The sequence below is a fragment of the Tripterygium wilfordii genome, chromosome 13 (assembly GCF_013401445.1).
Source record: "Tripterygium wilfordii isolate XIE 37 chromosome 13, ASM1340144v1, whole genome shotgun sequence".
Lineage (NCBI taxonomy): Eukaryota > Viridiplantae > Streptophyta > Magnoliopsida > Celastrales > Celastraceae > Tripterygium > Tripterygium wilfordii.
The window spans coordinates 10,419,404-10,433,050 of record NC_052244.1 but is presented as its reverse complement, the minus strand read 5'-3'; the positions used below and the strand labels follow the sequence as shown (position 1 = coordinate 10,433,050).

Here is a 13,647-nt window from a genome sequence, read left to right as displayed (position 1 = left end):
GATCCCGCCATGTTACAAAGTATCTCTATAATGCCAAAGCAAAATATAAATTCAAAAACTCCACATTTAAAGCAGTTTCCTTTTTAAAAAAAAGTAAACCAAATGTGAATATAAACCGGCGATAACAAATTCACATAAAGACGATTTAATAAAGTGATTTATAAAAATAATTATGCGAGTAGACATGTCAAATAAAAAAAATGTGACTTATTATATGCAAAAGCCAACCACCAATTCTTTTATCAAAAAAATGTACAAGCTTATATCCCAAAAGTCAAATGAAAAAATGAATTAATACAAAAAAATACGCATGCGTCTATTGATGTTTTGGAACATAATTTCTGAAGCTTGCACATATAATTTTTATTATCTCACACTGACATACATATATGTTTAAAAAAGATGAATAAAAAACGTGTGTAGTACGGGTACACGACTAGTTTAATATTGTATAATAATGTTAAGCTTCTCAGATATGATATTAATGTTAGGATAATTGAGCTATATTAATTGATAATTATTTAATTCACATATGAAGTGTGATACTGATATACTATAGGATTTTTAAATAATTACAATTTATGATATTTTTAATAAGCACACTTTTTGTTTTCGGTATTTAAGTCACGTTACAAAATAAAAATTAAATGATCACATTAATATTTTTAATAAGCACACTTTTCATTATCAACAGAGAAATCATGTTGCAACTTACAATTAAATGATCACATTACGATTACATCACGACTAAAGGATGGAATGTTCAAATTTGTAATTTGATCACCTAAATTTTTTGAATTTATACATTGATCATCTTTTGGCCCGTTTCATGGAGGCTGAAATTTTTTTTAATACCCTTAAAAAAATATGTTTTTCATTGATATTAAATATTGAACATATATATACTTAACCCAATTTATTGTCAACTACTGAGTCATCTCTCGTTAGTACGGAAGCTGAAATTAATTACAGTTTACATAATAAAATGCATATGAATAAATGATATGATAGGGGGAAAAAAGCGGCAAATAGAAATTGGCTTTTGGCTCAGATGGCGGCAATTGGTTTTACGATCTTCTATGAATCCTGAGCCCTAATTTTCACTTTCCATAGAAAACCCATTTTTTCCTTTTCCTTTTGAGGCCATAAAAGTTACGTTCTTTCTTCTGTTTCTCACCCGTTGAACTCTTCTTCAGGTATCGTTTCTTTTTCTTCTCTCTATTAGAGGGTATCAGCTTCTTTCACCAAATATGGCGGGTTTCGTTTTTTTTATATATATATATAATTTCTTTTGGGATGAATTGATTTCCTCAATTTGCTTTCAAATAGGGGTAGATTTGATAGACCCATCAAAAACAATGGCGTTGGGTTCCCATTTTGATATTTTAGATGCGAAATTGGAATTAAATATATGGGTATGGTTGCGTATTGTACTGCGAAGGTGATGGATCTATAGTTCTCCGTATTCATGGTTGGGCTAAACTGAACAAGTAGTTTTGATACTATAAGCACGATGAACTAGATTTGACATTTGTCCCCAAAATAGGATTAAAGTATCAGTGCTCACACAAATTCCCTGCTTCAGATGACCTATTTTGTTTCTTTTCACTGCCTTCAATTTTCGCACTTTATATTTTTCCAAAAGCCGAAGGGATTGAATATGCTTCCTGTTTCGGAAAATTTTGTTTTGAGTTGATTATTTATGTTCTAGCATTTTCTATTATGTTTTCACTCACTGTAACTGATGTATGTGCATTTTGTGTTTACGATGCTTGCTCAGTGTTTTCATTCTGGCTTTTCTTGAGAAGTGATTATTAAAGTGAGATTTTTAACATTATCTGGGAACTCATGCTTCCCTGTTCAAGGTGAAGAATGGATGTGATTTGTATGTCGTCAATTCCAAAAAGACAGAAGATTGATGAAGTAGAAAATGTGGGTGAGAATGAAGATAGAATCAGTCAATTGCCGGATTGTATTCTCCATTGCATCCTGTCTCTCCTTCCAACTAAAGATGCTGTAGCAACTTGCATACTATCCACAAGGTGGCAGGATCTATGGATCTCAGTTACCAACTTAGACTTAAAATGCACTGGTAACTACAGAAAGGGGGAAGACTGGAAGTTTAAGAGCTTCACTCATTTCGTGAAAAAAGTGCTTCTGGTCCCTTCTTCAAATATTAAGAAGTTTCGTCTCTCACTTGATGATTATCTTCATCGTTCATATGCCAATCCTTGGATCATTGCTGCCGTTAGACGACAAGTTCAAGAGCTTCGTCTCTCACTCTATTCTCAAAAAAAGTACATGTATAAATTCGTGGATCCCTCCTTAATGCCTTCTCAAAGAAGATTTCTGTTGCCAGACTGTCTTTATACCTGCAAAACATTAAGGACATTGAAAGTCAAAGTATCCTGTGATTTGGAACTTCCTGGAACCATCTGCCTTCCAAACCTCACGGTTTTACATCTTTATCACGTTAACTTTGAAGATGATGTTTCTATCCATAAATTATTCGCTGGTCTTCCAGTCCTTGAAGAATTGGAATTGACTCGTTGCAAATGGAATATCTTCACTGCTACAATCTCTATCCCAACACTAAAGAGCTTAACTTTGGATTTTTCTTTGGATCCTGGTGATGACATGTATGGATGTCTCAGGCTGAATGTAGAAAATCTTATGTACTTCAGTTATACAGGTGACTTGAAAGTTGATTTGCTTCTAGGTAACTCGTCTTCTTTAGTTGATGCATCTTTACACGTGGGAGGCTTTGTGCGCCATGATGAAGCTCCATCCCACGCAGCTAATCTCTTCAATGGAATTCGTTTTGCCAAATCAATAAAAATTGATAATGACACCATGGAGGTATAACTTCTTTTAATGCTTTAGATAAAAATTATGACAATGCAATTCATCTCTTGCTTCTTTCTTTTTTTTTCTTTGCTGGGAAAAAATTTGTACCTACTAGCAAGCACATGATTGTAGTATTGCTAACAGTTCATTTTGTTTACTTGTTCCAAGCGTCTCTGTGATATTGTATTTGTGGGGGTCCTGGGGGAGGAGGCGATCCCTAAATTTGGTTATGTGACCTCTTTGGAAGTGAATGCAACGATGACAAGTGAAACAAGTGATATACTCAAGGACTTTCTTCAAAATTCACCTATCCTTGAATCTCTTGTTGTTAGGAAGGTAAATCTCTGGTCCATGAAGATTTAAAAGCTTTTGGTCTTTGAAGCCCTGTCACAAATATTCTCTTTCCCTGTCACATAGGTACATGGTGGACAGTGGGCAAGAGATTCGACTCAGTGTCCTATGTTGAGCCTCAAAACATGTATCCTGCTATATTTTAGTGGGCAGGCGCCTGAGATGAGCTTTTTGAAGTTTGTTTTGAAGAGGTGTGCAGTGTTGGAAAGGATAAAGCTCTACTGTGCAAAATGTCTGTCAAGTAATCCTGGGAAGTTAGAGTATATTTACAAGCAGCTAGAAAAAGCACTACCCAAAGACTCGAAGAGTTGTGTAATTGAGTTTCTGTAACACACAAACTACCTTTGGTTTATGCCCCCTTTTAAAGAACTAAAAGTTCATGGTCCGAAGTCGTTTTTGATCGAGTGGCAATGTACACATGAACTTCCTTTGGTTTCTGTCACCTTGTTTAGGCTGTTCTTGGCAGGTATATCTATTGTTCTTTACTTGTTCTTGACAGGTCTATCGATTGCCGACTTCATTTTTCAGTTGTAGTCTAGGAACATGTTGATATGTTTTGTTCCTCATTTTCACAATAATAGGGATTGATGTGTTGCCACTGATTAACCTAATATATGGTACTATGAGCTTAAGATGTTATTTTTGCTTGTCAGTGTTCTTAATACTGATTTGTAATCAGCAATGTACACTTCACTGTTTTTCTGTGCACCCTTAAGGATTTTGGAAGACTAGTTCAAATAAATTTTCATTGTTGAGATTGATTTCAAAGAAAAAGAGAAGGTGGATTAGCAGCAATGCCACTTTATTGCTTTTCTGTGTAGTTACAACTTACAACAATTTTTGGAAGACATTATTCAAAGAAATTTTGTGCTAACAATATCTTCAAAAGGAAAAGTGATGGCGAATTTACTCTGTTGATCAACAGTTCAAAAGAATTCAAGGTAGTACTATCTTTACAGTTTACATTATAAAAAAGGCATCAATGACAATAAATACAAGCCAAAATCTTGTTCACTGTCTTCACCAGAGGCTCCTTCTCATTGAAATTATCAGAAAATACGTATGCCCATTGGAGCTTTCTGATATCCCGCTCAAGGAAGGGCAATATGATTCAATCAACAAACAACGACGGGTAAATCTCCCTTGTTCAATACTCAATCTTCCTCCAATCGCTGCCCCAGTAAGAGTATTCTGGTCCGGCTACATCAAAAGGTAAACAAAATACAAATTCAAATTTTGAGTGATCTTTTTTTTTGGGAACTTTTTTTGAGTGATCAAACAATATGGTTTGAATATTCAATAAATGAGTCCAACATGGCTTATCCAGTTACCCCAAAAATGTATTTTAGCTGCAATATGATTCGATCAACACATAAGGACGGGTAAATCTCCCTTGTTCAATACTCAATCTTCCTCCAATGGCTGCTCCAGTAAGAGTATTCTGGTCCCGCTGCATCAAAAGGTAAACAAAATACAAATTCAAATTTTGAGTGATCTTCTTTTTTTTTTTGAGAATTTTTTTTGAGTGATCAAACAATATGGTTTGAATATTCAATAAATGAGTCCAACATGGCTTATCCAGACCCCAAAACTAAGACCCAAATTCGTCCATAAGTATTTTATGTTCACTAAATCTGATATTTTTTCGAGCTTGAGTCGGGGTTTGGCTCGCAAGCTCAGGCGACTTGGGCTAGACCTTGGCCCACGAGACGGTTAGTGACCACTAAATTAGTACCCGAGCAAAAAAGAGGCGCGTACAAAAAAAAAAAGAAAAAGCACCAAATAAAAATTGGGCATTTGGGCTCCAAAGGCGGCAATTGGTTTTAGGATCTTCTATAAATCCTGGTAGACTTTCGCAGAGCATTCTATTCTATCCCTAATTTTCAGTTCTGCAGAATGCCCAGTTTTCCTTTCCGTTTTCCAGGCCATAAAAAGCTACATTCTTTCTTCTGTTTATCAACCATTGAACTCTTCTTCAGGTATCATTGTTTTTTTTTCCTTCTCTCTATTAAAGGGTATCAGCCACTTTCACCAAACATGGTGGGTTTCGTTTCTTTTTTTTTCCTCCTTTTGGGATGATGTGATTTCCTTGTTATGCATTCAAAATAGGGGTAAATTTGATAGACCCGTCAAAAACAATGGCGTTGTGTTCCGATTTTGATATTTTAGATTCGAAAATGGAGGCTGAACCGAGTTTTCTTAGATTATGGAATAAATATATGGGTATTATACTGTGAAGGTGATGGATCTATATTTTACTGCATTCATGGTTGGGCTGAACTGAACAAGTGGTTTTGATATTATAAGCATGATGAACTAGATTTGACATTTGTCCCCAAAGAAGAGAGGATTGCAATATGAAGTGTCAGTGCTCATAAAAATACCCTGCTTCAGATGACCAATTATGTTTCATTTGACTGCCTTCAATTTTCCCACTTTATATTTTTTTTCAAAAGTTGAAGGGATTGAATATGCTTTCTGTTTTGAAAACTTTTGTTTGAGTTGATTATTCATGTTCTAGCATTTTTATTATTTTTTCACTCACTGTAACTGATGTATGTGGATTATGTGCTTACTATGCTTGCTCAGTGTTTTCATTCTGCTTTTCCTTGAGAAGTGATTATTAATGAGATTTTGAACATTACCTGGGAACTCATGCTTCCCTTTTCAATGTGAAGAATGAATGCGATTTGTATGTTGTCAAGTCCAAAAGGACAGAAGATTGATGAAGTAGAAAATGTGGGTGAGAATGAAGATAGAATCAGTCAATTGCCGGATTGTATTCTCCATTGCATCCTGTCTCTCCTTCCAACTAAAGATGCTGTAGCAACTTGCATACTATCTACAAGGTGGAAGGATCTATGGATCTCAGTTACCAACTTAGACTTAAAATGCATTTGTAACTACGGAAAGGGGGAAGAGTGGAGGTTTAAGAGCTTCACTCATTTCGTGGAAAAAGTGCTTCTGCTCCCTTCTTCTAATATTAAGAAGTTCCGTCTCTCACTTGATGATTATCTTCATTGTTCATGTGCCAATCCTTGGATCCTTGCTGCCGTTAGACGACAAGTTCAAGAGCTTCGTCTCTCACTCTATTCTGAAAAAAAGTACATGTATAAATTCTTGGATCCCTCCTCATTGCCTTCACAAAGAAGACTTCTGTTGCCAGACTGTCTTTATAGCTGCAAAACGTTAAGGACATTGAAAGTCAAAGTATCCTGTGATTTGGAACTTCCTGGAACCATCTGCCTTCCAAACCTCACGGTTTTACATCTTTGTCGTGTTAACTTCAAAGATGATGTTTCTATCCATAAATTATTTTCTGGTCTTACAGTCCTTGAAGAATTGGAATTGACTCGTTGCACATGGAATATGATCACTGCCACAATCTCTATCCCAACACTAAAGAGCTTAGCTTTGGATTTTTCTTTTGATTCTGCTGATAACCTGTATTGTCATCTCAGGCTGAATGTAGAAAATCTTATGTACTTCAGTTATACAGGGGACTTGACATTTGATTTGCTTCTAGATAACTTGTCTTCTTTAGTTGATGCATCTATACACGTGGGAGGCTTTCTGCGCAATGACAAATCTTCATCCCACGCAGCTAATCTCTTCAATGGAATTCGTTTTGCCAAATCGATAAAAATTGATAATGACACCATGGAGGTATAACTTCTTTATAATGCTTTAAATAAAAATTCTGACATGCGATTCATCTCTTGCTTCTTTCTTTTATTTTCTTTGCTGGGAAAAAATTTCTTTGTACCTACTAGCAAGCACATGATTGCAGTATTGCTAACAGTTCATTTTGTTTACTTGTTCCAAGCGTCTCAGTGATTTTGCATTTATGGGGGAGAAGATCATCCCTAAATTTGGTTATCTGACCTCTTTGGAAGTGAATGCAACGATGACAAGCGAAACAAGTGATATACTAAAGGACTTTCTTCAAAATTCACATATCCTTGAATCTCTTGTTGTTAGGAAGGTAAATCTCTGGTCCATAGAGATTTAAAAGCTTTTGGTCTTTGAAGGCTTGTCACAATATTCTCTTTCCCTGTCACATAGGTACATGGTGGAAGGTGGGCGAGAGATTTGACAACTCAGTGTCCTATGTTGAGCCTCAAAACATGTAGCCTGCAATATTTTAGTGGGCAGGCGCCAGAGGTGAGTTTTTTGAAGTTTGTTTTGAAGAGGTGTGCAGTGTTGGAGAGGATAAAGCTCTACTGTGCAAAATGTCTGTCAAGTAATCCTGATAAGTTGGTCTACATTTCCAAGCAGCTAGAAAAAGCACTACCCAAAGACTCAAAGAGTTGTGTAATTGAGTTTCTGTAACATATCAACTTCCTTTGGTTTCTGCCCCCTTTTAAAGAACTCGACGCCCATGGTCTGAAGTCGTTTTTGATTGAGTGGCAATGTACATTTCTTTTCATGTTTATCTATCGCGTTTATGTAACACATGAACTTTCTTTGGTTTCTGTCCCCTTGTTGTTAAGGCTGTTCTTGACAACTGACAAGTATATCTATTGAAAATTCTTTGTTTGTGTTGATTATTTATTGTAGCATTATGAATGATGTTTGACACACAAGAAGTCAAGAACTGATCTATTCTTATGTAATAGCTACACTTTTGCAATTTCTTCCTTTTGCCTACTTTGGAGTACAATGTTGGGCTTGTTTTATATGTGGTGTGTACTGTGTAGCAAATGAGCTATCTACATTTCTTGAGAACAAACTCCAAATTTCTGGAGATAAATGATGGTTTGTGATTTCCTTCTGGTTGGATAGTCGAGAATTATTTTCTGCTGAGTCTCTCCGCGTGTTCATGTGTGGGGAAATTTTTTTCCCTCTTTGAGCTCAGTGTTCGTTTTGTTCTTCTGGCTCCAATGCATGACTCAATTGAAATACAAGGAGGATTTTTAAGCTTGTTTTCATGAAGGAAAACAGGATTGCGTAAGGTATAGGGTTATGTAATAAATAATATGCGATTGTTCAAATCACTGATTATTGTTTTTTTTTTTTACCTAAAGTTGAGCTTTATAAGTAGCAGTGAAAATAATTGGGAAAGTTGCATTCTTTTTATTTATTTGTGAATTGAAATACAGTTTTATGTTTAGCTGATACTCCCTGATAGATGACCCTTTTCCATTGTAGCTGTAATGCATTCGTGTAAAGTTAAATGTAGATGTTATATGTAGGATCAGTTTCTGCATTTGTAAATGTGATGATAGGACTAGGAGTGGAACTGCTTAATTTGTTGGTTAAATTTCAGTTATGGTTTTCTTTTTTCTTTTTTCTTTGTTTCTATCTACACGATGATCCTCATCAAAACTTGCTTACTCTGGTCAATTGATCACTTCATAGAGTTAGGAAGGTGAAGATGAGGACTATTTGCACCCTTTATTTAAGTAAGTATACCTTTTGACCTTCAAAAAACATAATCTACCAACACCCCTTCTTGACCCTACCATTTTGCCCCTAACTTACTTCTTTCTCCTCCTTGAAACCCTAAAACCCAACCATCCAATCGAGAATTTGTAGTCTCCAAAATTTCTTGAGTGGAGACATCATTCCAAATTTAAATTGCATTGTGGCACTCGTTTGCACGGCAGGAGCATGAGCTTGAGGACGAAGATGTTGTTTAGATTATCAAAAAGGTGTGATAGAATTTTGTTAGAAGCATTAAGGAATATCAGGAACCACTAAATATTACTACTAATTTGTTATATAAATCCTCAAACCCAAACAATACATATTAATATGATAACCATAATATTAACGGAAGCGCTACGTATCCCTAACAAATGAAATTCAATGTAATTAAACAACGTAATAACAAAAGACAATATACAATTAGACAACGAAAGATAATATTATAATTAGATAACATAATACTAAAAGAAATTGATAGAAATATACAAAGTTTTCGAAACACTAACACCACCACGACCACCAAACCTACCTTCACCAAGATAACAAACTACTTAAAAACTACTATAAAAAACTAAAACTACTTATTTAATTAAAAGCTCTTAAAACTACGGTGCATCTACGATGAACCTAATCCTCGGCTGGTTCTGCGGTGAGATCCTCCTCCTCCTCCTCCTCATCCAGGGGTAGGTCCTCATCTGTGATGTAACCCAGGCCCTTCAGCTTCTTCAGATCCTTGGGTCGGACTGATACTAAGACGAGATCCTTCATCTCCTGGTATAATTCCTCAACGGATTCCCCCATCTCCTGAATTATTCCACCTAGTTCATCCAGTTCGTCGACAACAAGATCGGGATCGACGTTGCGAAGCTTCGGCAACAATTCCTCATTCAGTATACGTTGATCATCTCTCAGACCTTCTTCAAAATCATCAAGTTGGTGCCCAATTCGAGTCAGTTTCTCGATGAAGGAGAGAGATGCAGGAGAGGGAGTAGCCATTGCTGTTGCTGTAAATTTTCTTTTGTTGTTTGTTTGTTTGTGTATAGAGATGAGATGACCCTCTGTGTATTCTGTATTTTTATAACAAAACCTAGCAAACTACTCCTAATATAAGTCCGCTTCCTAAAATTCAGCCACCTTCCTAATATAACTCTACTTGCTAAAATTCAGCCACCTTAATTGTTAAACTAATCTGGGCATGATCCGAACCAGTTCCTGGGACTCCAAATTCTAGCTATCCAGAACCGGTATCTTCTAGGTCTGAGTCAAGTAATCTGGGCATGATTATGTTGGACCAAAGGTCCTACATTTTAATTTTGATGATCCAATATTATTGTGCTATTTGATTACATGCACTATGTGATGAATTTAAGATTGAATTTGAAATTGGTTTTTATTGATAAGGTTTAAACCTACTTGTGAACTCACTAATCATTTTTATATCAAATGAATTCGGATTAAGCTGAAATTTGGTAGAGACATTATTTACATCATAATAAACATTTTTCATGAAGACATGATTAAGAAATTCTGACTTTTTCTTGCTCAAAATCGTTGCCCAAATATCTGTCCGAAATTGCTACGCAATGTTATTATCCAATTGATTTATGTGACTTATTATATGACTATATGATATTTGTTTGAGCTGAAAACTTACACGCACATTAGTCTATATATGTTATGATATTATATGCTTAGATTTTAATTATTTAACCTCAATTAACCTATGGTTCAAGCATGAAACTCAAATGAGTTTACAAGCAAAATTTTAGGAAAGTTGAGAGGGACTTCATCAAGAGTTCATTATAAAATGTCTCATTACATATGCAAGGCGTGTGATCTATATTAAAGAGGATGATTCAGTTTCCATGAGAAAATTTTTGACTTGGTGATAATTTGGAGATTAAAAGCAAAAGGTTTACTTTCCTTACTTATTGTCCGAAATCATGGAGAGCTGGAGGTCAATATCTCATAAAGGAAATCTCTTGCTTATGCTGCCAAATTATAGAGACTAAAATGGAAAGATAGTTGGCCGGCATTTGATTTCAAATGAAGAAAGACTTACCATATTTGAAGTCATTAAGCCATAAATTATGGAGAAGGATATCAAGAGTTAAATGTAATTCAAGGCCAGGAAATGAAGGAAATCAAATCAAGGAGTTCTCTTTTTGACTTACCGAAATCACAAGAAATTTATTGAGAAGATTTTGCGAAGGGCCAAACTCAAGGAGGTTTCCAAAATTGGAGAGAAGACTTTGTCCATTTGAAGTTGATTATGTTACCATAATTACAAGTGCAAAATTCAAACTGAATTCATACTTTGACGTGTCAAATTAGTGCGTCTAATTGAGAGAAGATCATGGAGCTTTCTTTTTATACGAGTCAAGAGAAGTTGATTCTGTCACATGTTCCAAAGATATTTGCAAGGCAAAATTTCAGAATTGAAAGAGAAGAATCAAGACATTATTGCCGACTTTATGGACGATTCTCTCAAGAGCTAAAATCATGGGAACATGATTTTTCTTGGCCTATAAAAGCAGCTGCTCGGCACAAGAGAAAAGACACAAGAAAGTGTTAGAATTATCAAAGCTATTTGCTCTCAATTTCTCACCCAAGCTCATATAATATTCTTCTATCTTGCTTCACCGTTTGCTTAGTGCAAACACAGGTGTGAAGAACTAGATCTTTATTGTTCATCTTCACCGACTGTTATTGCAATTCCAGGTGTGAAGAATCTTCTCTTCTTGTGAGCTCTTCTAAACTCAAATCCGATTTTCTATCCGTGAGCCTCACTTTAAAATCTCTTGAGAGTTCCTCCTAGTTTATTGAGTGCAAACACTGAATGAGTGAATCATTGAGCCTATCTTTATAAAACCCAAACCGGGTACTATATTTGTGAGATTGTGGAAGAGTTGGGGTAATTTTGAAACCCTTGTGTAAGAGTTTTGTAGAGCTCTTGAAAAGCCACACCTTAGTGGAGGTTGGAAAATCCTAGGTGGTGAATCTAGGTAGTAGACGTAGGAGAATGGTCTCCGAACTATTATAAACTACTTGTGTGCTCTTTACTTGTTTTACTTTTACAGCTTTCATTAACTCTTCTAATCTAACATAACTTGCTTTATTTTATTTACTTTATTTACATAACACTAATCTAACCAAGTATTATTTATATTATTGTTTATTCTGTCATATTGCTATTGCTATTGTTCTGTAAAATTACAAGTTAAGTACTTTTTAGTGCTTATCTTGTTAGAAGCTTTGCTTTAATTGGTTCCTATTGTGCAATTTATTCATATTGCTCATATAGGCCCATTTGTGTGCAATTATACTTTGCCATTGATTAAATTGATAGTGCTTGGTGTAGTGCTTGATTTACGAAATAGATATAAAGGGATTCCTATTTGGAATTTGGAGACACAATTCACCCCCCTTTTGTGTAACCTAGGTCCAATAGATTAAACTTGACAAGGCATGCGTTAGTAGAAGTAGTCGTAGTTTGAATGTGTGGCGGAGAGATTCTTAACGAAACGGAGATTTGTGTCGTCGTCATCTGTCAAGTTTCCATCAAATGTTTAGTATTTGGGCGTCCAAATTGACAATAATTCAATTAAATTCATACATGACCAACAACCAAATTACTAAAAGACAGATGTTTTCGTGGTCCAGTGATGGCCTGTTCCTCAGGTAATCAAACACTTGTATGGTTGTATGTCAGTAAAAGCGATGTGATTAGACTTTTTTTGTTTCATTTGATTTAAGCCGATAACAACATTTTCTTTGTCCACCACAAACTATATACCCCATCATTCAATCTTTGAAATATTACATAATAAAACCTTCAATCTTCTTCTCCTTGTCATTTTCTGCCACATCGTACCATCAATATATACTTCTGTATAGCCACTTCTGACGACTTATTCTTCCCTACCGATCTAGCTAACAATGGGTTTGACATGGACTTCCATAGCCATTGTTGCAATTGCTTTGTTCCTCCAACTTTTGTTAAGGAAGATGACAAGTACCAAGCACAAAAAACTTCCTCCTGGTCCTAAAGGGTTGCCAATTATTGGTTGCCTACACATGCTAGGCAAGTTTCCACACAAAGCAATACATCAATTATCACAAAAATATGGACCCATTATGTACATGAAGTTGGGTTTGATGCCAACTGTTGTTGTCTCTTCACCACAAGCAGCTGAATTGTTCCTCAAGACACATGACCTTGTCTTTGCGAGTAGGCCTTCGCTTGAATCTGCAAAGTACGTCGCTTATGAGCAAACCGGTATATCTTTTGCTCCTTATGGTTCTTACTGGCGAAACATGCGTAAAATGTGCACTCTAGAGTTACTTAGCAACCTCAAAATCAATGCCTTCAAGTCCATGAGATGGGAAGAGATCAAGCAATTCGTCGAGCACGTTAAGGATGCGGCTAAAGAAGGCGTTGCAGTTGATGTTAGTGCTAAAGTCTCGTCACTTAGCGCTGACATGACTTGTAGGATGGTGTTTGGTAAGAAATACATGGACAAAGATCTTGATGAGAGAGGGTTTAAGGATGTGATTCATGAAGGGATGAAAATAGGTGCTACTCCTAATGTCAGTGATTACATTCCTCAGATTGCTTGGCTTGATCTTCAGGGGCTGAGGAAGCGAATGAAGGCTCTTAGTAAGGTGTTTGATGATTTCTTTGAGAAGATCATTGATGAGCATATTCAGTGTAGAGATGAAGCTAAAGTTAAAGACTTTGTTGATGTCATGTTGGGTATTGTTGGATCCAAAGAAACAGAGTATTCTATCAATCGCGGCAACATTAAGGCTATAATCTTGGTAAGTTTTAAGTATTTGCTTTTGTTTGTTATATTAGCGTTAGTTTTTCTTTTCTGACAAATGATTGTTAAATGTTACCTAAAATTCTGTAAAGAAATAAAATCGAATCACAAGTTCGAGAATGATGTGATGAGTCACAAATTAGGTCACTCTCTTTAAGAACAATTCGTGGTTCTGCCTCAAGCTCGTTGGATAAAA

At 35.7% G+C, this 13,647-nt stretch overlaps 3 protein-coding genes across 3 annotated transcripts; all 3 read left to right on the top strand.

Moving 5' to 3' along the window:
* Positions 1-1,019: 1,019 nt before the first annotated feature.
* Positions 1,020-3,831, top strand: LOC120011737 (F-box/FBD/LRR-repeat protein At4g26340-like). Its single transcript, XM_038862847.1, has 4 exons — positions 1,020-1,196; positions 1,866-2,859; positions 3,016-3,183; positions 3,265-3,831. Exons 2-4 carry the CDS (start codon positions 1,873-1,875, stop codon positions 3,526-3,528), a joined length of 1,419 nt encoding a protein of 472 aa, XP_038718775.1. The 5' UTR covers positions 1,020-1,196; positions 1,866-1,872; the 3' UTR covers positions 3,529-3,831.
* Positions 3,832-5,015: 1,184 nt separating this feature from the next.
* Positions 5,016-7,770, top strand: LOC120011736 (F-box/LRR-repeat protein At3g26922-like). The gene is made up of 4 exons (XM_038862846.1): positions 5,016-5,177; positions 5,877-6,864; positions 7,025-7,183; positions 7,264-7,770. Exons 1-4 carry the CDS (start codon positions 5,095-5,097, stop codon positions 7,528-7,530), a joined length of 1,497 nt encoding a protein of 498 aa, XP_038718774.1. The 5' UTR covers positions 5,016-5,094; the 3' UTR covers positions 7,531-7,770.
* A 4,797-nt stretch (positions 7,771-12,567) lies between these two features.
* Positions 12,568-13,506, top strand: LOC120012557 (cytochrome P450 71AU50-like). Its single transcript, XM_038864002.1, has one exon. The coding sequence runs from the start codon at positions 12,568-12,570 to the stop codon at positions 13,504-13,506; it is 939 nt and encodes a 312-aa protein (XP_038719930.1).
* Positions 13,507-13,647: the final 141 nt, after the last annotated feature.

Coding starts and splice junctions, on each gene's coding strand:
- LOC120012557 (XM_038864002.1), top strand. CDS start 12,568: ATGGGTTTGACATGGACTTCCATAGCCATTGTTGCAATTGCTTTGTTC.
- LOC120011737 (XM_038862847.1), top strand. CDS start 1,873: ATGGATGTGATTTGTATGTCGTCAATTCCAAAAAGACAGAAGATTGAT. Junction 2,860..3,015: donor TTGATAATGACACCATGGAG/GTATAACTTCTT, acceptor ACTTGTTCCAAG/CGTCTCTGTGATATTGTATT. Junction 3,184..3,264: donor AATCTCTTGTTGTTAGGAAG/GTAAATCTCTGG, acceptor CCTGTCACATAG/GTACATGGTGGACAGTGGGC.
- LOC120011736 (XM_038862846.1), top strand. CDS start 5,095: ATGCCCAGTTTTCCTTTCCGTTTTCCAGGCCATAAAAAGCTACATTCT. Junction 6,865..7,024: donor TTGATAATGACACCATGGAG/GTATAACTTCTT, acceptor ACTTGTTCCAAG/CGTCTCAGTGATTTTGCATT. Junction 7,184..7,263: donor AATCTCTTGTTGTTAGGAAG/GTAAATCTCTGG, acceptor CCTGTCACATAG/GTACATGGTGGAAGGTGGGC.